The 25,683-nt window shown below is 41.8% G+C and overlaps 1 protein-coding gene across 3 annotated transcripts in view; it reads left to right on the top strand.

Annotated features, from left to right (window-relative positions):
• lpgat1.L (lysophosphatidylglycerol acyltransferase 1 L homeolog) overlaps positions 1-25,683 on the top strand; it is a 60,487-nt gene that overhangs the window by 14,574 nt on the left and 20,230 nt on the right. For 2 of the 3 annotated variants that reach the window (XM_041562535.1, XM_018262577.2), the window contains 2 exons: positions 20,629-20,747; positions 24,209-24,304. In XM_041562535.1, coding sequence (XP_041418469.1) covers positions 20,629-20,747; positions 24,209-24,304 — 215 coding nt within the window. Of the gene's footprint in view, positions 1-17,163; positions 17,314-20,628; positions 20,748-24,208; positions 24,305-25,683 lie in introns of those variants that run through there. The other variant, XM_018262578.2, reaches the window with a different exon arrangement.

Raw genomic sequence — 25,683 nt, 5'->3', positions numbered from 1 at the left:
GGATAATTGTCCATCTTTAGTATTTCTAGTTCGAACCCTGGTATGGCGATGTTATTTCCTGCGATATTTTTAAACTGATGTGGCCAATTGATCTGAACCATTGACTCTTCACCTGATAACATTTAATATTGTATTCGTTTATTCAGCATTTGTCTCTATCTCTGTTGTATTCTCTAAAGATTTATTTCAAATTGGTTTTTATATGAAGGTCCCCAGAAAGCAGACATATGCAAGCTGATTCCCTTGCCGAGGAGCTGCCTCAGAGGACAATTTGTTTGTTTGTAGTGAGCTGAACATTTCCCTTCTGTGCTTTAGTATCAGGTATGGAAGGAGCAGAGAGCGGATTTGGCTACACCATTGCTGCTCCTTTAGTTATGTTTGGGGGGTATAGAGAACTGGAATGGTCTTGCGTTGGGAATGGGGAAGGGCCTGGCTGATTGGGTACATGCCACAGGGAGGACATGGTGTATATGATCCAGGTCTGGACTGGGAATCAAAATGGGCCCTGGCATTCCAAGTACACAGAGGCACAAACAGCCCCCCACCAGCCCATTTAATAGTCGCTTTCTATGGCATCTTGCAGCAGCCCCTCTGGCATTTGCCAGAACCCATAATTTTCCAGTCCGGGCCTGAACTGACCTATAGGCTTGGCTCATGGCCGGCAGATAATTGAACAAAAGAAAAAGTTTATTTAGCTTATAAAGTCACATTTACAAATATATTTTTGTGTTTTCAGAAAAAAAAAGCTTGATCAATATTTGGAATGCATGTGGTGCCCCTATGATCTATATCTGTATATTTTGGTTATTGTGGAGCATCAGCAGACAAGGAAGTGAAGAGACAGCTTTATGGTGGCCCATTCAGGTGGTGGGCAGGGCAGTTGAACTGGGCTATGTACATGTTCTACAATAGTGATCCCCAACCATCGGCTCAGCAGCAATATGTTACTCACCAACACATTCGATGTTGCTCCCGTGGCCCCAAAGCAGGTGCTTATTTTGGAATTCTTGCCTTGAAGGCAAGTTTTAGTTGCATAAAAACCAGGTGTACTGCCAGTAGGGTTGCCACCTTTACATTGGATGAAGTCTGGGCACGGGGAGGTGGGCTGTGACATCACAGGGGTATGGGTGGTGACCCCATGGGGCAGACTGGGTGTCGCAGAGAGGTGGGGCCATGATATCAAGGGGCGGTGTTGTGATACGGAGATCAGTGATAGGACGATCGTCATGTTAATCTGGGGAAAACCAGGCAGGAAGTTTTGACCTGGACAGCCCTTCCAAAAATTGGGCCATCTAGGTCAAAACCGGACAGGTGGTAACCCTAAATGCTGAACAGGGTCGGGCTCCCCCAATCAGATGCCCCATGAATAAAAGAAGAGTGCTGGCGCAAGGTGTGATGCTGCGCAACAGAATGCGCACATAGGGGGAGTGAGTTTGGCAGTCAGGAGAGGGCGACAGTGGTTGCCAATAGCACCCTTGGTTTTTCAACCCTGCTGGGCCCCCAGTGTTCCAGTCCGACGCTGATGCCAAACAGAGCCTCCTGTAGTCTGTCAGTCCACATAGGGGCTACCAATATCAAACCACAGCCCATATTTGGCACCCACAGGAAATTTTTGCATTCTTGTGTTGCTCTCCAAATTTTTTTTATATTTGAATGTGGCTCTGTTTTAAAGGTCTCATCTTCTAGGGCTGCTTGGGCATTTGTAAAGTGGCAGATAAGAAGGGACTTGTGGAACATTCTGTTTATTATTTTTTTTTTTTTTGAATGCCCAAGGCACAAGGAGTAATGACTATATTTATATATCGTTCTTACAGGACAACATAGTTGAAGGTTTGTCTCAAAGGACCTTTGGTAGCTCCTTAAGAAACCTGCTTTCCAAAATTCTTCCCTCAGTCAGTGTATGAGATGATAGGAATTTCCCCCGAAGTGCTTTCTGGCACATTCCTTTGTCTTGGATTGTCTGGCTAATTGCCCTATTCTTTGTCCTGGGGGTATCTGGCCAGTGTAAATAGGCAATTTAGCTAATGAAGGCAACAGCAGGGTTGCCCAGCAGGAAAATAGACATATTCTGTGTGTTGTTGACAAGTTATTGGTATCTGGCCTGTGGGTGCGTGTTGTAGTACAGATAATTACCCACAGGACGGGCCGTGCCTCTCTGGCTTGCACTGTCATTGTATGAGTTATAAAAAGTAGCAGTAAATTTGTAGCTTTACGGAAAAATTTGTTTTTAGATGGGGTCAGTGAACCCCATTTAAAAGCTGGAAAGAAGGCAAATAATTAAAAAAAATGTTTAAAAGAAAAAATGAAGACCAATTGAAAAGTTGCTTAGAATTAGCCATTCTATAACTTACTAAAAGTTAACTTAAAGGTAAACCACCCCTTTTGAATGGAGTCTGTGAGAGATGTCCTTCTTGTAATTTGGAGCTTTCTGGGTTACTGGTTTGTGGATAACAGAGCCCATTCCTGTACTGTAGATGCAGCTAGACTTAACCCCCTCTGTATCCATACTGTGCAGGTCATGCTAGGCCTCATTCTCGCTGTATTTACCCTTTGCTGGTTCTATGGGGCCTACCTTCCCTCTCTTTAAACTTGCAGACATGGGCAGGCCTTATTGAGTAAACATGGCTATCCAGGAGCCTCTATAGAAATGGAAGGAGGGTGCTGTTTCCATAACAAATAATAATAATAGCCTGTAGAGCTGCTATAGCAAATCTCTTGATCCCTGTAAACATTTCTGCTGAGTTCCTGCCCTCCTTAGGAATGAACTCCCAGGTCTCTCCATAAGATATTTTCCATGCTTCGTGGGGAGCGGCCTTCTGTCCTTAGAGACGGGATGGTGACTTTATTATATTGAGTACAGAGGGTGCAAGCCTGGTATGTGCCTCCTTCATTACCTGGCAGGAGTTTGGTTATTTTAATTCAGTAGCATGAAGCAGTCCTCTTTATGGCAGCTGAGATTCTAGCTATCTGTATAACAGAACATTCTGTTCCAGTGGCTGCACAGATCCTATCTGATCCCCATTGTAAGCAGCAGTCCTGTCCTGCTTTATGGCTGAGATTCTAGCTATCTGTATAACAGAGCATTCTGTCCCAGTGGCTGCACAGATCCCTATCTGATCCCCATTGTAAGCAGCAGTCCTGCCCTGCTTTATGGCAGCTGAGATTCTAGCTATCTGTATAACAGAGCATTCTGTTCCTGTTGTTGCACAGATCCTCTCTGATCCCCATTGTAAGCAGCAGTCCTGCCCTGCTTTATGGCAGCTGAGATTCTAGCTATCTGTATAACAGAACATTCTTTCCCAGTTGCTGTACAGATCCTATCTGATCCCCTTTGGAAGCAGCAGTCCTGCCCTGCTTTATGGCAGCTGAGATTCTAGCTATCTGTATAACAGAACATTCTGTCCCAGTAGCTGCACAGATCCTATCTGATCCCCATTGTAAGCAGCAGTCCTGTCCTGCTTTATGGCAGCTGAGATTCTAGCTATCTGTATAACAGAACATTCTGTCCCAGTGGCTGCACAGATCCTATCTGATCCCCATTGTAAGCAGCAGTCCTGTCCTGCTTTATGGCAGCTGAGATTCTAGCTATCTGTATAACAGAGCATTCTGTTCCTGTTGTTGCACAGATCCTATCTGATCCCCATTGTAAGCAGCAGTCCTGTCCTGCTTTATGGCAGCTGAGATTCTAGCTATCTGTATAACAGAACATTCTGTCCCAGTTGCTGTACAGATCCTATCTGATCCCCTGTCCTGCTTTATGGCAGCTGACATTCTAGCTATCTGTATAACAGAGCATTCTGTCCCAGTGGCTGCACAGGTTCTATCTGATCCCCATTGTAAGCAGCAGTCCTGTCCTGCTTTATGGCAGCTGACATTCTAGCTATCTGTATAACAGAGCATTCTGTCCCTGTGGCTGCACAGATCCTATCTGATCAGTTAATTAGCAGGAATGGATACATTTTAAGATTTGGATCAGTTGTAAGAAACTTTCCATTTGCACAAATATCTGATAATCATTACACAATATGATTAATAGTTTTTACATTGTTATTTACGGGGGCTCTGGGCATTTGCCATTTTTGCCTTGCCCTAAACCTGGCCCAGTTGCCGAGGGCACTTTGGATTTTCCCAGGTGACAGGCTGAGCTGCTGTAGGAATGAATGATCTGATTGTGGCTGGAGGATTAGGCTGAGGATATGTTCTATAACGCTGTGGAGTGCAACAGTGTTAGTGACTTGTTCTGGGATTTTCCATTCTCAGCAGTACAAGGGATCCTGCTTCTGTGTAGCTGCTGTTTGCTGACATGGAGGCCGGTCCAGCCTGGGTCTCTGTATTCACGTTATCTGCTCCAGTTACTTCATTCTTGGCCTATCAGTCCCAATGTCTGTGTATGGTGAGACTTGACTTGCATCCGTCATGTATTGAGTAATAGGAGTAATATTCCATGTATACAGATACAGCCAGGGAAACGTCTACTTTGTATCAGACTCCCAGGCTTGTAATCGCTTTTCTAAGCTTGCTTTTCACACCGAGTTTATAAATGATTTAAATGGGAACTTCCACATAAAACTTTTTTTTTTTTGCATAATAAAAAAAAAATGTTACTCTAACCAACTTTCCAGTATACATTCAATACACATTTCCACTGGCTTTAAAGGAGAACCAAACCCTTGCTACTAAAATCCCTTAGCCCCCTACCCTACATAAGACCCCCTCCCTGCTCCCCTTCAGCCTCGGTGCTACCTTTGCTAAATGCCCTAACTCTTTACTTACCCCTTGGTGCAGATTCTGTCCAGCGGATTTCACGGCAGCCATCTTCAGCCGCTTCAGTAGTCTTCGGGTCTTTTCCAGAACTTAGACAATTTCTGTGACTTTTGGCGCATGCGCAGTAATTGAGAAACAGAAAATTGCTCCAACTGCGCATGTGCGAATACGGCACTTACTTCACGAAGATTACCGAAGAGAAGAAGATGGTGCCCGTGAACTTCGCTGGACAGAATCTGCACAGAGGGGTAAGTAAAGAGTTAGGGGGTATTTAGCAAAGGTACCACCTAGGCTGGGAGAGAGCAGGGAGGGGAGCTATGTAGGGTAGGGGATTTTAGTAGCAAGGGTTTGTTTCTCCTTTAAATAAGAAGTAAAATAGAAATGCTGAACATTTTTTGGGCTTCTGTACCAGTGCAAGGTGACTACAGTCCTTTAACAGAGAAGATATATGCCATGAAGATGCCCCAATAGCTCCCCATCTTCTTTTCTGTTGATTCCCAAAACATGCTCTGTGCTGCTGTCACTTACTGAGTTTAGGGACCCACTTACAATATACAATTCACAATACAATTATGATTAGTAATTCAGATTCACATTACATGGCAGCATAGAAACTATTGTGTTCTGCATCTAAATGTAATAATCGGCCTTGTAGCAGCAGCTTCTATGAAAGGTGAACCTCATTTTCTGCTTCATGATTTATGACCATCCCAATGAATTGCTTCTCGGCAGCTGCCCAGAGCCCACTGAGCATGTGCAGTGCCACTGACCCTCCTAACAAAATCCAAGATGGGGAGCAGTTCTTGTGCACAACTTTGAAGGCTTGCATCATTACTGCTATAGAGATGGTGAGTCTTTAAGCTGGTGCAGTATGTTCACTGTATAAAAAAAAAACATTTCTAGCCAGATTTGTATTTAGGTTTAGTTATTCTTTAAAATTGCTTGTAAATGTAATTGCTGTTAAAGGGGCGGTCCACCTTTAAGTTAAAGTTATAGAATAACTAATTCGAAGCAAATTTTCATTTGGCCTTTTTTTTTTTGCCGCCTTCTTCTGATTCTTTCCAGCTTCCAAATAGGGTCACTGGCCCCACCTAAAAACAAATGCTCTGTAAGGCTACACATTTATAATTATTGCTACTTTTTATTACTCATTTTTTTTATATTCAAGCCCTCTCCTATTCATATTCCAGTCTCAAATCAGTGCCTGGTTGCTAGGGTAATTTGAACCATAGCAACCAGAGAGCTAAAATCACTGGAGAGCTACTGAATAAAAAAGCTAAATAACTCAAAAACCACAAATAATAAAAAATTAAAACAAATTGTAGATTCGATCAGAATATCACTCTCTACATCATACTAAAGTTAATTTTAAAGCCAGTGTCTGTCTGTTTACATCCTCTGCACTCCTGCCTATGACTCCTGAAACAATGTAGTAGATGCCAGTTAATTAAAAGAGCTGGAAGAGAATGGATTCTGCTGTTTTGGACTCGTACAGCATATTTCTGATAAGATGGAGAGTCAACATGTTTTCTCTCATGGGCTCTCTGTGTGGGGTGGGCAAATATTGTTTTTCTTCTACAATATTTGGATAAATAGGAATGCAGCTTGAAACACGAATAGCAGGAAAGCAAGGGATGGTGCTGCTCAGGTTTATATAGTCGCAGTGACAAAGCTCAGGCCAGTGTTTGTTTGTTTTTTTATGGTCCGTTGGAGTTTAGCAAATGAAAGCAAGCTTCTAATTTGTTGCCAAGACTTTGTTTAATCGGGCAAACCTTGCCTATGTTACTACCTAACCCAGAGTTATTTTCAAGACCAGTTTGCGTCCAATATTTGGTCAAGTCCTGATGAAGGGCGTATCCTGAACAGAGTGTCTTTGAAAGTATTGCATTAAAGTGGACCTGTCACCCACACATAAAAAGCTGTATAATGAAAGTAATTTGAAAATTAAACAGGAAACCCGAATAGTTTTTTTTCTTTAAAACATCCATACCTATTATAATCTCATTTTAAAGTTTCAGCTGTCAATCATATAGTGCCTACCACTCCTCTATGCCTCAGGCATGGAGGCGGGGCAGTCACTTCCTTTTACTGTCCATTCAGTACTTCCTAGATGTCTCTACAGTCCTTACATTTCCCCTTCCTCCTCACACTCTGTAATTGTGTAGGGTACCATGCATGGGCATTAGGTCCCCAATTCTGGCACATACACAACATTTTGGGGTGATAAACAACTTGCCTTGTCACATAATGGCACCTGCCTGCTTGCTATGATTGTGAATTTCAAGACTGAAGGAAACAAAATTTAAATAATATATATAGTAAAGTAAACTTTTTTTTGCTCATCTAACATGATCGAAAAGAATTTGGAATTATTTCTTAGGGTGACAGGCCCCCTTTAAGGGGTAGCTCCCCTTAAAATTAACTTTTATTATGATGTAGACCATGTTATTTTCAGGCAATTTGCAATTGGTCTTTGTTTTTTCAATTATTTAGCTTTTAGTTCAGCATCTCTAATTCAAAATTTCTGCAGCTGTCTGGTTGCTAGGGCTCTGTTTACTCTAGCAACCAAAAAAGGCTTATCTGTCCTTTAACCATTGCGCTGGAGACTACAGAGCATAATTTCACCTGCCTGACTCTGCTTTAGACTTTGGATCTGAGTTTTTCCTGCCAACCTGCTAACTATATTTCATCTATGGCATGTGTAGCACAACAGCTTTACTAGCGCCAAGGTGTGTGTGTATAAATCTTATTAGTGGACTCAATGAACTGTGAAATTTCACTTAATGTTTGTGGGCACGTGTGTGTGCATATATTTAGCAACACTACATAAGATTAAGGATAATGAGGGTTTTTACATGTTTTAAACATCCTGAGCTGGATTTTAGGCCCCCGGGGCTTTCATGCCATCGTTATTATCTGAGAAAAGTTGTCCAGTACTATTGTAAAGGCTCAGCTGTTACAGTGTTAGGAATAAAAATACAGAGTTTTTGATATATTTACTTGGAAAGGTTGTGCCAAACAGATCTTTAGATCCTCCCTCCGCCAGCCAGCCGGGGACTTCCTTCTTCCTAACAAAGAAGAAAATGGCAGCCACTCACATATCCCACAAACAGGGATGTAAAAGAACTGAGAACTTTACAAAATAGATAAATACATAACCGTACGCATTTTGTGCCAGTGGGCACTTAATCATAGGCTTCCTTCTTCCTCACTGAATAACCTGACATAATGTGACACAATGTTTGCTACTGAGCTCGCCCTTCTTTACCGGTTCTTGTGCCAGTCGTCAATTTGGTTGGCTGAATCGCGTCAGCCAATTGGACGAGGGATATGCATATAAAGGAGACATTCCCAGTTGAGATCAAAATCTGTGATTTCCCATTCATTAAAACAATAGAATATTAAACAAAAAAATAGTAAATATTTATTTTATATAAATAAAACCACACGATCTTGTTTGGTGCTTATGTTTTCTGACCCACCCATTATGAATAGGAGCATGATGTTCTCTTTTGAACTAATTTTAGATTTTTTTTTTTTTTTAATTCCCAATTATTGCAGCGGAGCATATAGTGCAGTGTTTGCAGAATCAGACATTCGCATCTGGCCTTTTCAGCAGCTGGCTTTTTCTGGGCTAATACTAAGAACACTCCCTTAAAGGGAAACTACACCCATACAGGTCTCTAAAAATAAATTGCAAAAAAACCATATGTAAAACAGCACTGCATACTTGGGATGAACCGAATCCAGGATTCGGTTCGGGATTCAGCCAGGATTTTGGGCTTTTTCAGCAGGATTCGTATTCGGCCAAATCCTTCTTCCTAAATACTTTTTGTCACAAAACAAGGAAGTAAAAAATGTTTCCCCCTTCCCACCCCTAATTTTCATATGCAAATTTGGTTTCAGTTCGGTATTCGGCCGAATCTTTCGCGGGGGTACGGCCAAATCCAAAATAGTGGATTTGGTGCATCCCTGCGGCATATAAATGAAATATATGAATAATATACTATTGTAATATTATATGGATAGTATTGGATAATCCCCAAATACTGCCATTTCAAGCACTAAACTGCACCCTGTGGTTTATGTGAGGTACTGCACTCACACACAAACTTAGTGCACACATATATGCTAGGTTACATCAGCCAATGAATGGACAGAGCCAACTGTGACAGGAATAAATGTGGGCATGATTTCCTGTCAGGTGATCTCTGAGGCAGCACACAGATCATCACAAAATGGTGGCTCAAGGAAAGGGATACAAAAGGGCAAGATTTACCGAAATGTAAAAGCCAGTTTGCTCAAAGCTACAAATAATTGTATTAATCCTATGTAATGCGTCTGTATGCCATTGATATTTATGATGCAGGGCAGGAAGTCCTATAAAGTGAAATATACATTTTTATTTAAAAAATGTCATAACTTTTTTTTTAAATGTAGAATTTTCAAAAGTACAGCCATGATTATGTTTGCCCCCCCACAAACACCGTTAAAGGGATTCTGTCATGTATTTTGTGATGACACTGTTTACACTGCAAATAATTCTCTCTGCAATATAACATTTCATTCATGAACCAGCAAGTGTATTTAGTTGTAATATTGGTGTGTAGGTGCATCTCAGGTCATTTTTCCTGGTCATGTGATTTCAGAAAGAGCCAGCACTTTAGGATGGAACTGCTTTCTGGCAGGCTGTTGTTTCTTATACTCAAAGGAACTGAATGTGTCGCAGTAGGACCTGGATTTTACTATTGAGTGTTGTTCTTAGATCTACCAGGCAGCTGTTATCTTGTGTTAGGGAGCTGCTATCTGGTCACCTTCTCATTGTTCTGTTGTTAGGCTGCTGGGGGGAAGGAGGCGTGATATCACTTCAACTTGCAGTACAGCAGTAAAGAGTGACTGAAGATTATCAGAGCACAAGTCACATGACTGGGGGCAGCTGGGAAACTGACAATATGTCTAGCCCCATGTCAGATTTCAAAATTTCAAAATCAGGTTGCTCTTTTTGAAAAGTGGATTGTGGTGCAGAATTCTGCTGGAGCACCACTATTAGCTGATGGGGTTTGGGAAAAAAATGTTTTCCCATGACAGTATCCCTTTAAGAAAAACTTTCTTTCTCAGAAAATGCTGAATTTAAATTCTCTTCAAAATGTCATCCCATGCTGGGAGGGCTCACACAAGATACAAAAGATACAATGATTATAAAAAAAATGAATTACTGTCTCTGCTTGGTGTATAGCTGGATTTATCTGTGCTTTGTGTATGTGAATAGGAGCCGCTAAAGCTGTTTGCTCTTAAATCGCCCATAAACTCCACTGAAAGAGTGGCCTCTAGTGACCAAATTATGTAGACATGTTTAACCCCCAGCATTCCAGATCCACTGTGGCTTTGCACACTCGCTCGCAGTTACCATGGGAGCCCGGGGAATCCTACATTAGGAGCGCATGTGATTAAGCAGCAGGGAGTTCCTGATGTTTTAAGGTGTAAGATCTTTGACTTCTAAGTTGGCTTCATTGTGTGCCAGCGACACATTCAACAAGGCCTTGAAAAGCCACAAGGGTCTCTCATCCCATAAGAAATTTATGAAGCTGCATACATTTTCCTTTCATCTGCAGAAGAGCCGCCTGTGTTAAAGAGGCCGACTAACCCAGCAGCCTCGCCAGGCTCATTGTCTTGCCACAAGCCAACGTCTCTGCTTTTCTGGCTCTGACTCCTGAAACAAAGCAGCAGAAGCCAGCTCAATGAGAACTAGAGCTGACCAGATTTATAACTATATCCCACCTTGGACTGGAGCTGAAAGAGAATGATAGTGCAGCTGAGTCAATGTTGTGGAGCTGCTTTGGATCCTTTCTGGAGTTGCTGGAGACGAGAATTTTTCTTGGCCCGGGAACCTGGAGCACCGCCAATCCTTGTGTCCAGTCATTGTTGTGTCTATACCTCAGTATGCAGTGGCACAAGTACAAACCTACACAAACTGTGTAGCCTCTGACTCCCACTGACACTTGCAATTATCTACTTGTTTCTTTTATTTGTGTGAGGCACAAGGTAAGGTCCTGCACGGAACCAATTTATAGGACCCAAACCCGTGACCCGAACAGCAACCCACATATTCATCCACTTTGATCCACTACCCGACCCAGACCCGCAAACCGATCCCCAACCCACTGACTACCATTAAACAGGAAGTGGTGTTGTTGCAAACCGGTAGTAACATCATCAAAATTGGGCGGCGAAAGAAAATAGTTTTTTTAAAATGTTAAATATAGACATTGTAACATAAGATAAGAAATTTAGATGAGACCTGCAACCTGCAGACCCTCGTCTGTACCCGCACTCGAAAATCCTACCCTTATCCCGCACGGTACTTGCTTTTTTTGCAGATAACCCGCAGGCACCAGACCCGCTGCAGGACTCTATCTAGCACAAGGGGGCTTTGATGGGAATGTGAACCCAAAAATAACATTTTGCCTAACAAAAAAATTTTTGTAACAAATATTTGTATGTAGTTATTTGTAGCAGTATTTTTCTTTCCCTTTCTGCACTGACTGTGGAGCAGAAAGCAGCTCTCCCCCAGCCAAGACTCAAGGGGTCGTTGGGGTGTAAGCGCCCCTTAGTGCTCACTTAACAAGCACTTGTGCCCCAGGGAAAGCTGCACTGGAGCAGAGTAGGAGTCACAGATGAGCCCTGTTCTTACGACCTGCCATAGAGTAGCGCTAACATCTGCCTCTCTGGGCCGCTGGAGATTCAGAATGGCCATCTTGGCAATCGCTTCCTTAGTTGTCTTTGGGAAAATATTCCGGAAGCCTCTAAGTCAGTGATCCCCAACCAGTAGCTAGTGAGCCACATGTTGCTCTCCAACCCCTTGGATGTTGTTCCCAGTGGCATCGAAGCAAGTGCTTATTTTTGAATTCCAGGCTTGGGTGCAAGTAGGCTAATGAGGCACTAGGCTAATGAGGCAATTTCCCAAATGGGAGCTATCATTAGGGCCTTATTGCCTTTATGAATTCTGTGGGTTCCTCATAGGAACAGCAGGTCTGTTGTCCTTTTTAGTTAACCCCTTGCTTACTAATTCTGGCTTCTTTTCCCAGGAGGCGATGCACGAAGTTAGAGCACTGCTCAGGTGTTTTTCCATGTGCTGGCAACATTTCAGTGGGATATGTAATCATAACTAATTGTTAAATCCCAATTATTTTGGTATATAGAGTCAGTTAATTAGTCTGTTAGCATCACAGAAATCATTATTACGGTAATCTTCATGTCTGTTGCTATATGTTGGAGCTGCTATTGCTTCCTCAGGGGAGGGAAACTGAAAAGGCTGCAAGGAAAGCAGTGCCTGCCAATGGCCAGAATATCAGGCAAAATGGTTGAATGTCGGTTGTGTCCAATGAACAAAGTATCCCTTATATATGGGAGCCAGGCTACTGCAGGGTCCTTAAAGGGATTCTGTCATGATTTTTATGATGTTGTTTTTATTTCTAAATTAAACTGTTTACACTGCAAATAATTCACTCTACAATATAAAATTCCTGAGCCAGCAAGTGTATTTTTTAGTTGTAATATTGGTGTGTAGGTGCATCTCAGGTCATTTGCCTGGTCATGTGCTTTCAGAAAGAGCCAGCACTTTAGGATGGAACTGCTTTCTGGTAGGCTGTTGTTTCTTCTACTCAATGTACCTGAATGTGGGACCTGGATTTTACTATTGAATGTTATTCTTATATCTACCAGGCAGCTGTTATCTTGTGTAAAGGTGGCCATACACTATAAGATCCGCTCGTTTGGCGACATCGAGTGGATCTTTTCCCAGAAATGCCACTAACGGCAGGGCTATATCGGGGGTAATCTGAACGTTCAGCCCTATGGCCGACCGATCGGATTACGAAGAGCGCAATGGGCTCAGACAGGTCGGTCGGGAGAAAAATCAAACCTTCCCGATGGATATCGTGTCCAGATATCGATCGGAAAGACCCGTCGGAAGCCTCCATACACCGGCAGATTAGCTGTCAAATTTGTCTAAACGACCGATATCGGCAGCTTTATCTGTCCGTGTATGGCCACCTTTAAGCTGGCCATAGATGCAACGATCCGATCGTACGAATCGTGGATTCGTATGATTTTCAGACTGTGTGTGGGGAGTCCCGACATTTTTTGTCCGGCGGAGATTGGTCGTTTGGTCGATCGGACAGGTTAGAAAATTTCTGTCGTCTGACGATAATTTCTCTGTGTGTATTGCCGATCGTACGCTTTATCAGACATAACTATCGTACAATTGCTGTCAGAGGTAGAACATTGGCTGATCTGTTCTTTTACTACTTTATTTGATCGGAATGGTAAGACTTTGATCTGAATGGTTAGTGGCAGGTCCGGAGATGGGAAAGTCAGATCGTACGTTGATTTGTAAGATCAGATCTTTGTCTATGGCCAGCTTTAGGGAGCTGTTATCTGTATCTATACCTTCCCATTGTTCTGTTTTGGGCTGCTGGGGGGAAAGGAAGGGGGGGTGATATCACTCCAACTTGCAGTATAGCAGCAAAGAGTGACTGAAGTTTATCATTCACATGACTGGGGCAGCTGGGAAACTGACAATATGTCTAGACACACACACTCTCTCTCTCTCTCTCTCTCTCTCACATTAATTTGCTGCCTACAGTTTTTGGTTTGTATTATAAGACAGATTGGAGTCGTAAAGTTGCTAAAGTACTTGGAGTAATCTAAAGTTCAGTCAAGGGACCAAAGTTAACGGGAAATGTGCCGGTTCCCAAGGCACAGCACAAATATTTAAAAAAATTCTCATAACTCAAAATTATAAAAATTCCAATTTAAATTGGGTACTTACACCTGTGCATTAGCATTTTTGGTGCAGAAGGATTGGTTTAGTATTCGGCCAAATCCATACCTCTTGGAATCGGATATTCGGCCTAACTATGAAAAGCAAGGTCCAGAGCATCCTTAGAAAAATGCACACTGGATTCTAACCAGGTCTAACTTGTCCCCAGGCTTTCCATCTAATCTGATCCATTACCTTGTGGTCTAAAGAATTGGATCAGCACAATTTGGCCCATATTGAAGACCGAAGACCCATTCGTTTGGAGAGGCTGCCACTGGACTTCAACTCTCTTTCAGCTCCCTGTACTCATTATTATGATCAGAAACGCTTACCCCTCCTCAGTTTTTCCCCTATTAGATTTTAAAGCAACAGTAACATCAAAAATTGAGTGTTTTATAGTAATACAGATATAATGCAATGTTGCCATGCACTAGTAAAACTGATGCGTTTGCTTCAGAAACACTGCTATTGTTTATCTAAATAAGCTTTATATATGTAGCCATGGGGGCTGCCATTCAAAGGTTTAAAGTTACACAGCAGAAAAGCTTTGTAGAACATAATGGTGTTATCGGTTAGCCACTATTTAACCTGTGCCATATAGCCTTTTTTCAATTTCCGCCAGCTTGTTTATATGGACTATAGTAATACTTATCTGTTATCTACTATGTATCCTGTGCTTGAATGGCTGCCCCCATGGCTATACAGCAGCTGGTTTATATAAACTATAGTAGTACTTATCTGTTATCTACTGTGTATCCTGTGCTTGAATGACTGCCCCTATGGCTACACAGCAGCTTGTTTATATAAACTATAGTAGTACTTATCTGTTATCTATTGTGTATCCTGTGCTTGTATGGCTGCCCCCATGGCTACACAGCAGCTTGTTTATATAAACTATAGTAGTACATATCCTTTATCTACTGTGTATCCAGTGCTTGAATGGCTGCCCCCATGGCTACACAGCAGCTTGTTTATATAAACTATAGTAGTACTTATCTGTTATCTACTGTGTATCCTGTGCTTGAATGGCTGCCCCCATGGCTACACAGCAGCTTGTTTATATAAACTATAGTAGTACTTATGTTATCTACTGTGTATCCTGTGCTTGAATGGCTGCCCCCATGGCTACACAGCAGCTTGTTTATATAAACTATAATAGTACTTATATGTAATCTACTGTGTATCCTGTGCTTGTATGGCTGTCTCCATAGCTACACAGCAGCTTGTTTATATAAACTATAATAGTGTTTCTGAAGCCAACAGATCAGTTTTACCAGTGCTGGGCAGCAGTACATGATTTTTATTATAACTTTAATTTTTTTTATGTTACTGTTCCCTTAAGCCTGACTCCCTTATCTGTGTGTTTTCTCCCCATATATACAGAAATACTGTCTGTTTAACAGAGGGTTAATGTGAGTAGTGACAATATCAAACATAATATGAGTGAATAAGAATTTGATTGCAGTGGAACCCTAAGTAACGAGAGCACATTAAGCCGTTTTATTACATTTAAAGCAGATAAATATAATTTACAGTGCTGGCCTTTATCCTCCTAAAATGAATCTTTCCTATTTCTGTACATGAATGATCAGTTGGAACGCTTTATGTAGGTGCATCTCAATGAATGAATAACTTTGATTGATTAGTGTTGGCGTCCAGCTATTGGGTGTGTAAAACGTTTCCTAATCATTCAGGCCGTTAGTAAATGAGAGGAGTCTGGCTCGCTGCCTGCCATTGTTCCACTAACAGTTCTGCCTGGGGTAATAGATCAGGGTACCCACGGTATTTCCCTTGTTTTTAACAATGGAATTGTCAGTGTATCATTTGGCCATATGTAGAAAACGTAATAGTGTATGCTTCAGAGATTCATAGCATAAATTAATTGTATTTAATTCCTAAAAGGGGTGGTTCACCTTTAACTTTTAGTATGATGTAGAGAGTGATATTCTGAGACAATTTGCAATTATTGCAATTAGTAATTATTAATTGTGGTTTTTGAGTTATTTCACTTTTTATTCAGCAGCCCTCCAGTTTACAATTTCAGGTTGCTGGGAACCAAATTCCCCTAGAAACCATGCATTGATATGAATAAGAGACTGAAATATGAATGGGAGAGGCCTGAATGGAAGGATGAGTAATAAAAAGTAGCAATAACTATATGTTTGTAGCCTTATTTGTTTTTTAGAAATTTGAAATCGGAAGAAGGTACATGTTTTAAAAGCTATACAAAATGTATATAGTGAAGGCTAACTGAAAAGTTTCTTAGAACTAGCCAATTTATAACATACTAAAAGTTAACTTAAAGGGATATTGTCATGGGAAAAAAACATTTTTTCAAAATGAATCAGTTAATAGTGCTGCTCCAGCAGAATTCAGCACTGAAATCCATTTCTCAAAAGAGCAAACAGATTTTTTTATATTAAATTTTGAAATCTGACATGGGGCTAGACATATTGGCAATATCCCAGCTGCCCCAAGTCATGTGACTTGTGCTCTGATCAATCACTCTTTACTGCTGTACTGCAAGTTGGACTGATATCACCCCCCCAGCAGCCAAACAAACGAACAATGGGAAGGTAACCAGATAGCAGCTCCCTAACACAAGATAACAGCTGCCTGGTAGATCTAAGAACAACACTCAATAGTAAAAACCCATGTCTCACTGAGACACATTCAGTTACATTGAGAAGGTAAAACAGCAGCCTGCCAGAAAGCATTTCTCTCCTAAAGTGCAGGCACAAGTCACATGACCTGGGGCAGCTGGGAAATTGACAAAATGTCTAGCCCCATGTCAGATTTCAAAATTGAAAATAAAAAAATCTGTTTGCTCTTTTGAGAAATGGTTTTCAGTGCAGAATTCTGCTGGAGTAGCATTATTAACTGATGTGTTTTGAAAAAAACATGTTTTCCGATGACAGGATCCCTTTAAAGGAATAGTTCAGTATAAAAATAAAAACTGGGTAAATAGATAGTCTGTGCAAAATAAAAAGTTTTTCTAATATAGTTAGTTAGGCAAAAATGTAATGTATAAAGGCTGGAGTAACTGGATGTGTATAATAGCCAGAACACCACTTCCTGCTTTTCAGCTCTCTTGCTTTCCACCGATTGGTTACCAGGCAGTAAGGACATAGGTCATAACTGTTCCTTTTGAATCTGATCTGAACGCTGAGAATCAATTGCAAACTCACTGAACAGTTATGTCCCATGTGGCCCCCCTTATAGTCACTGACTAACTCCGAGTTAGAGAGCTGAAAAGCAGGAAGTAGTGTTCTAGCTATTATGTTACACATCCAGTCACTCCAGCCTTTATACATTACATTTTTGGCTAACTAATTATATTAGAAACATTTTTTATTCTGCACAGCCTATCTACTTACCCAGTTTTTATTTTTACACTGAACTGTTCCTTTAAAGATGAACGAGTCCTTTAAAGCAAATGGGGGAAATGGTGCAAATAGCCATTTCCTGGTAAACAGATCCACGGTGTTCAACGACCCGTCTTGACACATAGGTTCAAACTGACCTGTTTTTATTTCAGCAATCAAACTGGGCTGAAGTGATAACTGACTGGCGGCTCTGGTAGAGATCCAGACTTCTGGAATACACTATTGCCACCGTGTCTGCTCAAAGGCCGTGTTTTGTTTTGTTAAATGTCATGACATGGACTCTTGTCAAGGCTGGACAGGGTAGAACTCACCGTAACACAGATACCAAATCGGTTGCTAAAGGTAAATATGACGGATATTCTGATCACATTAGAAAGGAGATGCAACCTTTTTTGGTTGCTGGTGGTTCCAGTTGGAGAAGCGGAAGCTTTTGGAGAGAGGACTTTGGCACGAGAGAATGAAGTGCAATAAACGAGTGAATGTGGTAATTAAATAGCATTCTTTAATTGTAACTGCCCTCCAGCCTTGTGCATAGTATACAGCATCTAATAGCCTTATAAATTATAACAGGGGGTGAGATTTATAATGAGAAATGCATACCACAAGGAACCTACTTGAGGCAGGTCGGTTCCTCCTTTGCAGGGCTACGGTTATGCAATCTGATTACATGTAATGGCACACGAATTGGAAGATAAGCCAATGTCTGTGCACTCACATGTTGTGTGATCTATGAGGATGGAAATGAGCAAGATGTTCTGATGTAGATTGTAAGCTCCACTGGGCACATTATGTCTGTGTTACAGACTAAAGCATTCTAATATATTTTGTTTCGAGGTAGTTCTCCCGCTCTAGTTTTTATTGTGAAAATACTAGAAAACAGTGGCGTAACTACCGGGGGAGCAGGGGGTGCTATTGGGCCAGGGTCCGCACCCCCTCAGGGCCCCCCGGCAGCTTGTGCGCCACTGATTTCGGGCTGATTCCGGTCGTACGGAGGGTGGCGGGAGCCCGGCTACACGTCCTGCGCCAGGGCCCGCTCCCCTCTAGTTACGTTGCTGCTAGAAAATATATATATTAGGGATGCACCGAATCCAGGATTCAGCCGAATCCTTCTGCACGGCCGAACCGAATCCTAAATTGCATATGCAGGCAGGGAAATCACGTGACTTTTTGTCACAAAACAAGGAAGTAAAAAAATGTTCCCCTTCCCACCTATCCAGCCGCTGCCGGGGATTGTAGTACAATGGAGAGGTAGGCTGCAATTAGCCGTTAAGTCTGCTATTGCCAACAGAACCCGGGATTTTAAGTGGCGGCTTTCTTAAAGGTACACTCATTTTCTTGGGATATAATGGCAATCTAGGTATTATGTGAATAACGCTGTTCGATGCATCACTGCACTAGAGTGCTGCCTCCTGTCAGCTGTTAATATAATATATATCCCTCCTCTTGTATGTCAGGTGTTCACATACTATCTGTTCCGTCCCACCTGGTGGGAAGGTGGAGTGAAGGCAATCAGGGTTTTATTGGGAAATGACTCTATGAGCACATATTAGGCAGCTTTTTTGCAGTGACGGAACTAGGTGGGGGCGGGCCCTGGTGCGGGCTGTGCAGCCAGGCCCCGCCCCCCACCCTCATCTGTGCGGCGCTGCAGCCGACTTCAGCCAGCGTGACTGCCGGGGGCCCTGCGGGGGTGCGGGCCCTGGCCCAATTGCAGCCCCTGCTCCCCCGGTAGTTACGCCACTGCTTTTTTGGGAGAATTGTATGGTAGAAACCTCTTTTTTTGTAACGAAAATGAGAAAGGACTAGGCCGAAACGTCAGCCGGCAATGTGATAAATTAATTTTGTTAAAAATACTTAAGACCTGTGAGTGCGGGTTCTATTCGATGGACTATATATATATATATATATATATATATATATATATATATATATATATATATATATATATATATATATATATATATATATATACGTAATTTGCATTACTAATATAGAAACAGCTTTGCTTCAAGCTCAATTTCAATTTTTAGATAAACTTTAAGGGAAACTATCGCAAAAATGAAAATTTAATATAAGCTTTAGCACACTAAAGAAATAAACTGAAAATAAACTGAAGAAATCAATTAAAAATTCTGCATTGTTTCTGAAATAATCAAGTTTATGTTCACTATCCCTCTCTCAGCATCTGTTTCTCTTCATTCTGTCTTCATGCAGCAGTTGGGTGTCAGATGAATGATCCAATATATCTTATAGGGGGCTCCCTTTCCTAGCAGATGTATTAGAGCTCACTGATAATAATATCTGATTCCAGTACTAACAAAATCTAACAAAATAATTGGTGATTTTAATAGAGTGAGCTCTTATACATCTTCAAGGCAAAAGGAGCCCCCCTATAAGATATATTGAATCATTCATCTGACACCCATCTCCTGAATGAAGAATGAGGAGAAACTGATGCTGAGTGAGGAATAGTGAAGATAAACTTGATTATTTTAGAAATGGTACAGACAGGCCCGGATTTGTGGGCAGGCCACATAGGCCCGGGTCTAGGGCGGCAAACACTAGGGAGCGCCATGCCGCCCGCTGGTCGCATCTCCACAGGGGCCAGAGTGGGAATCTGAAACACCGGTTTAAGTCTACCGCCCACCCAGTCCCCAAAGGAAGCTATTGGGCTGGGCCAGGAGCATCAGAGGTAAGACAATTGTGATCGGCAGGGGTGGGTGCGAGCAGGAAGGAGGTTGGGTGCGGAGGTTCGGTGTGAGCTGGTGGCGGGTCAGATCGCGTGCAAGCAGGGGTTTCCGATCATGGGCGACGGATCGGGGGAGAACAGGAAAGTGGCCTAGAGGTGCAGTAATTTTAAATCCGGCCCTGGGTACAGAATATTTAATTGATTGTATTTAGAAAGTTTTTTTATTTCAGTATGCTAAAACTTATAGTACATTTTCATTTTCATAATAGTTCCCCATTAAAATCATGGGAATTATGGGAAGACCATCTCCCATAGACTTCACTTTAATCAAATAATTCTCTATTTTTTTAATTAATTTTTCTCTATAATAATACAGAGCTTGTATTTGATATAATTAATCATTATTGAAGGCAAACCAATCTAGTGGGGTTTTTTAATGTTAACATGATTTATTTTAGTAGACTTCAGATCTGTAGATCCAAATTCCACTTATCTGGAAAACCCCAGGTCCCAAGCATTCTGGGTAACAGGTCCTGCACCTGCACTAAAACATTTTTTTTATATGTTATATATATTTAAGATTCTCTAAAGAATAGACCTTGAATTAATTCCTGACCTATAGTAGCCAACCCACAAACTCAGACCAAATGAATATCTGTACATCGCTCAATATTTGAATGTAATTCCACTCTCCCATTAGATAAAGTTGGCTTTTATTGGTTAGAATGGGGCCACATACATTATTTATTAGCAGCAGGCAGATGCACTGCTGTCTGTTTCCCAGATGTGCTCTTTGGGCCTTCAGTAAATTGTACCTTTCCGGATCAGCAAATGCTTCAAATCCTAAGCAAACGGCCTGCTCACCTGGCCCATGCTGTGAATGGCTAGCCATCATGATAACAGCAGCCAGGCTTCTATGTGTTGCTAGCCAGTAGCCACTGTAGCTAATGTCTGGATCTCTCTTATTTCAGTTGTTGAATGGGGAGATAACGTCCATTCGATTTCAGAAGATGAAGCTGTGATGCTGGTGAACCATCAATCAACAGGAGATGTCTGCACCCTCATGATGTGCCTTCAGGACAAGGGCACGGTATGGCTTATTTGTTTGGATCCTTGTTCAGTTGACATGTTCGTTTATAAAGGGGAATCAGGCTGTACACCTGGTTTTATGCAACCATAACTTGACTCCAAGCCAAAAATTCAAAATAAGCACCTGCTTTGAGGCCACTGGGAACAATATCCATGGGGTTGTTGAGCAACATGATGCTCGTGAGCCACTGGTTGGGGATCACTGCTCTAGCGTAAGTGCCCCAAACTTAATTTCAAGTGCGCTGCTACATCAATAAACTTGCTGTTATCTAATAAACGGAGATTGATGTGTGAATGTGGCAGTTTATCATGAAACATGAGATGGGGGTCATAGTTTTGTTCAGTTGTTAGTTGTGATGCACTGAATTCGGGATTTGAACGGGATTCTGCCTTTTTCAGCAGGATTCGGATTCGGCCTGAATCCTTCTTCCTGGCCAAAACAAATCCGAATCCTAATTTGCGTACGCGTACGCAAATTAGGGGCGGGGAGGGAGATCATGATGTTTTGTCACAGCCCCACAAATCTTTTTTTACCCGACCCTCTGACACCGCTAATGGATCAGCATGGGGAGTGCATAGACTCAAATCCCCATGCACTTTTTTTGTGTGAGCAAAATGAACAGTAACAGAAGTTAAAAATAAAGATATTTGCACTAGGGATGCACCGAATAGTTCTGCACAATTTAGTATCATCTGCAAAAGGTTCCTTATGTTTGGCTGAGCAGGAACATTCTTCTCTTCACTAATAATGTTTAGTCTTATCCAAGCAATGTCCCTCCTGTGTGCATCTATTCTATAGGAACTCTCAAGGCAACTGCTACAAAGGGAACATTGTTATCTCTTAGCAGATAAACTTACAAATATCTTGAGTAGTGTTCATTTATCTATGTTAGAACAGCTTGCATTTCAGCTTTAAATCCCCTGTGAGTACAAAAGGACATGAAGGTCAGTAATAGTTTCTTTTATTGAGCTGGAAATCACTTCGGAAAGGAATCCCCAATACATTTATCTTTGCAGTAACCTCTAAACAGTCAGACCACCAGTTTAGCTATACAATGGGTGAGTAGGGAAAAAGCCTAATAATTTGGGTTTGGCTTACAGCTCACAGCTAATGTCCCTGATGAAAAGTCAGAAAATAAATTATTACACATTTCAGAATTGTGTAATTCTTTTATCCAGGGTCTCCTTGGAGGCTTGGGGAATAGGACAAGTATCTATCTAAGGACAGAGACACACGGGAAGATTCGGTAAATTTTAGTCGCCCCCGGCGAATAATTGCCTCTTCTTCGGGTGACTAACCTCTCTGAAAAGCCTTCCCACTGGCTAGAATCTAAATCCCTGGTGGGTTGGCACTCGGAGAGCATCTTTTTCCGAGTTGAGGCTACTTCAGAAAAAGAAGTGCTCCAAGTGCCATCCTGCCAGCTATTTAGATTCTAGCCGGCAGGAAAGCTTTTCGGAGAGGTTAGTCGCCCGAAGAAGAGGCGATTTGTCGCAGGGCGACTAAATCTCCCTGAATCTTAGCGTGTGCCTTACCCTCAATGGTGCTCCCTCTTTATTGTGCATGATGGTTCCCTATCAGGTGAGCCATTAGACAATTGCAACATAATATCAGTTTAATTAATTATCATCCTCTCTCATGCCAGTTGTGGCTTATGGGTTAGGCACTCCCCAGAACCCAATATCCTATTGAGCAGACATCTTTCTTTTCAAGATGCCTTTGCTCTTGAATATTTAAGCCTGAGCACCCTGTAAGTGAAAAACCTGTTTGTTTCTACATTTTTAATTCCATACTACATGAAAAGATTTAATAAATTTGCACTACAGTAGGGTGGCAGTTTTATCAAAATATCAGTTCCCCTTTAACTCAAGTACCACAGACCATTGCTTTATAATCTGAATCCTTGCGGTACTAGTTACCCATAATAATTATTATATATGTATTGGTAGCTATTGGCAGCTCCGTAAAGACAATACACTGGAATGCAGAATCAATGTAATGTATTGGACAATATACGAGGAGGAGCTGATACAGGCCGAGGCATAACAAGTGAATTAAGGTCTGTGTGACTAGAAGGGGAGAGACTTTCCGCCCGATAGAAGGGATTTATTGCTTCATAAAAAGAAATGGTTTGGAGCCCCCTTTTTATGACACTGTGCACTTTAAAGGAGAACTAAAGCTTAACTAAAGAAGTCGCTAGAAATGTTGTACATTTTGTGCTTCTTTACCAGCCCAAGGCAACCACAGCCCTTAAGCAGTAAAGATCTGTGTCTCCAAAGATGCCCCAGTAGCTCCCCATCTTCTTTTCTGCTGATTCACTGCACATGCTCTGTGCTGCTGTCACTTACTGAGCTTAGGGAGCCACTCACAATATACAGTACACATAGAATAGAAATTTCACAATATAAGGCTGATTAGTAATTAATACACATAATTACTACATGGCAGCACAGAAACCAGTGCAATTAGCATCAGAATTTAATAATGCGCAAACCTGTAGCATCAGCTTATATTACAGCCAGGGAAGCTCATTTTCTGCTGGATAATTAGTGACGAGCCCTAAGCTTAGCTTCTCAACAGCCAATCAGAGCCCACTGAGCATGTGAGTGTCACAGACACTTTCCAAGATGGTGACCCCCTGTGACAAGTTTGAAGTCCTGGATCATTGCTGCTATTGACAAGCTGAAACTTTAGCCTTGTGCAATATGTTCAGTATATAAAATATGGGATTTTTAGCCAAATTAAATTTTAGGGTTTAGTTCTCCTTTAAAGGTTACCGGCGACAAATGAAGCAGGTCACGCATGTGGCAGGGGTAGGAATTCACTCCATTTTCCCAAAGTCAGAATTCAGTTATAACCCCGGAGGAGACATACTGAAGTTTCACTTTAAAATATTGTTGTTTTTTATTACACCAATAACATTGGAAATATATTTAGAAAGCACCACTCGCTTGTCAGCACATGGCACTGAGATGGTCAAGGTGGAATCAGAGGAAAATAACCCTATGGAGCAGATACTACGCATGGTTCCTTTTTAAAGAAGCATTATTGTGCTTGTACTATAGCAGAACAACTCTCCAGCCAATCAAATAGCCATGCAGCTTTTTTGTGAGCAAAATGAACAGAGCAATTTCAAGTACAAGTGCCATAGTTTCTCCCAACAATGTAGCATTTTCCCCAGAATTCCAGCATTATTGCAGCTGCCAGGGGGAGTTGTTGCAGTTGAGGCACTTGCGGCCGATGCAACAAAATAACGCATTTTTCAGCGTGAGAGTGACATGTGCCCGATGGCCCATGTACATTTAATGAATGGGGTTTAATGTGCAACTTTAACTCTGGGGAAATTGGCAACTGTGCTTGTGGTCGTAAAGTCCGTCATAAACTTAAAGGGAGGTGCTTCACATGTATTAGTTAATTATCAACGTGTTGGAGCGAAACTAGTGACATTTCTTTCTCTGTTGCAGGTTGTACGACAGATGATGTGGCTTATGGACCATATATTTAAATATACAAATTTTGGCATAGTATCACTAGTGCACGGAGATTTCTTTATTCGACAGGTAAGGATACAGAGAGTATAATAACCAGCCATGGTTTAGTGTTGGGTATGATGCAAAATGTATGCTGTTGATATGTGATCAGTCACATGTGTCTTACCCCTAAGGCTGATGGCACATGGGGAGATTTGTTGCCCGCGAGTAAATCCGGCTTCATCGTGGGAAAATGTGAAAGGGAGGCAGTTTTCCTGCAATTAATATATGAGGAAACTTTTGTCATATCTTGTTATGTAGGTTGCACATTCTCACATATATTAATTAACCCAGGGTTCCCCAAGCTTTTTTTAACCTGTGAGCCATATTCACTTGTAAAAAAAAAAAAGGCATAAGGCAAATAAGGGCTGTGATCAGCTAGTTGATATACCCTATGTTAGAGTCCTACGCAGAGCCAATTTCTAAGACCTGAACCGCAACCCGCGACCTGAACCACAACCCTCATATTTACCCACTTTAATCCGCTACGCGACCCGCAACTGCCTTATCCGCAACTGCAAACCTGAAGTGACATCATCAAAAGTGGGTGTGGACAGAAACGCGTTTTGTAAAATTTTAAAAGGTGTAAAATATAGACAATATAACATAAGATAAGAAATTTAGCTGAGACCCACAAACCCGCATCTATACCCGCACCTGAAAATCCTTCCCTCATTCCGCAGGGTACCCGCTTTTTTGTGGTTAACCCGCAGGTAACCGACCCGCTGCAGGACTCTTCCCTATGTGGACTGGAAGCCTACAGGAGGCTCTGTTTGACAATACAACTGTTTTTTTATGAAACCAAACTTGCCTCCAAGCCTGAAATTCAGAAATACAGTAAGCACCTGCTTTGAGGCTACTGAGAGCAACATCCAAGGGGTTGGAGAGCAACATGTTCCTCATGAGACACTGGTTGGGGATCACTGTATTAACCAATGGCTATCTATCCCTTTGTTTACTTTTGCAAAAGGCATGTGCAGTGAATGATTGTTCAACAATGATTACTTTGACTGTTGGGACAATTTTGTGGGATTTTATCAGATTGTGCTACAATCGGTTGTTTCTTTGTTGGAACGTTTTTGCCCACTGTAGCTCAGACATAAACACGGATGACAAATCTCTGTGTGCCCCCTAAAAGCGGACAATGACACACTTAAAAAAGATGTATTATTATTCTTTTATAAACCTGCCCTGTACTAATCACTCCTTGCAGTGGGCCCCTTTACATTTCTGTGCCTCCCCATAGCTCCTGATTTATAACCTTTGTCAGTCACCAACACTGCTTCAAGCAGAGCGGACAACTGTAAGCTTGAGGACAAATTCCGGCAGTATTTCAGCCTAACAACTTCACCTCACTTGCATGGTTGCCCAGCTTGAAGCTGAGTCGTGACTTACACAAGCTAATAACC

This window comes from Xenopus laevis, chromosome 5L (genome assembly GCF_017654675.1).
Source record: "Xenopus laevis strain J_2021 chromosome 5L, Xenopus_laevis_v10.1, whole genome shotgun sequence".
Taxonomy (NCBI): Eukaryota; Metazoa; Chordata; class Amphibia; order Anura; family Pipidae; genus Xenopus; species Xenopus laevis.
This window is presented reverse-complemented; position numbering and strand designations above follow the sequence as displayed.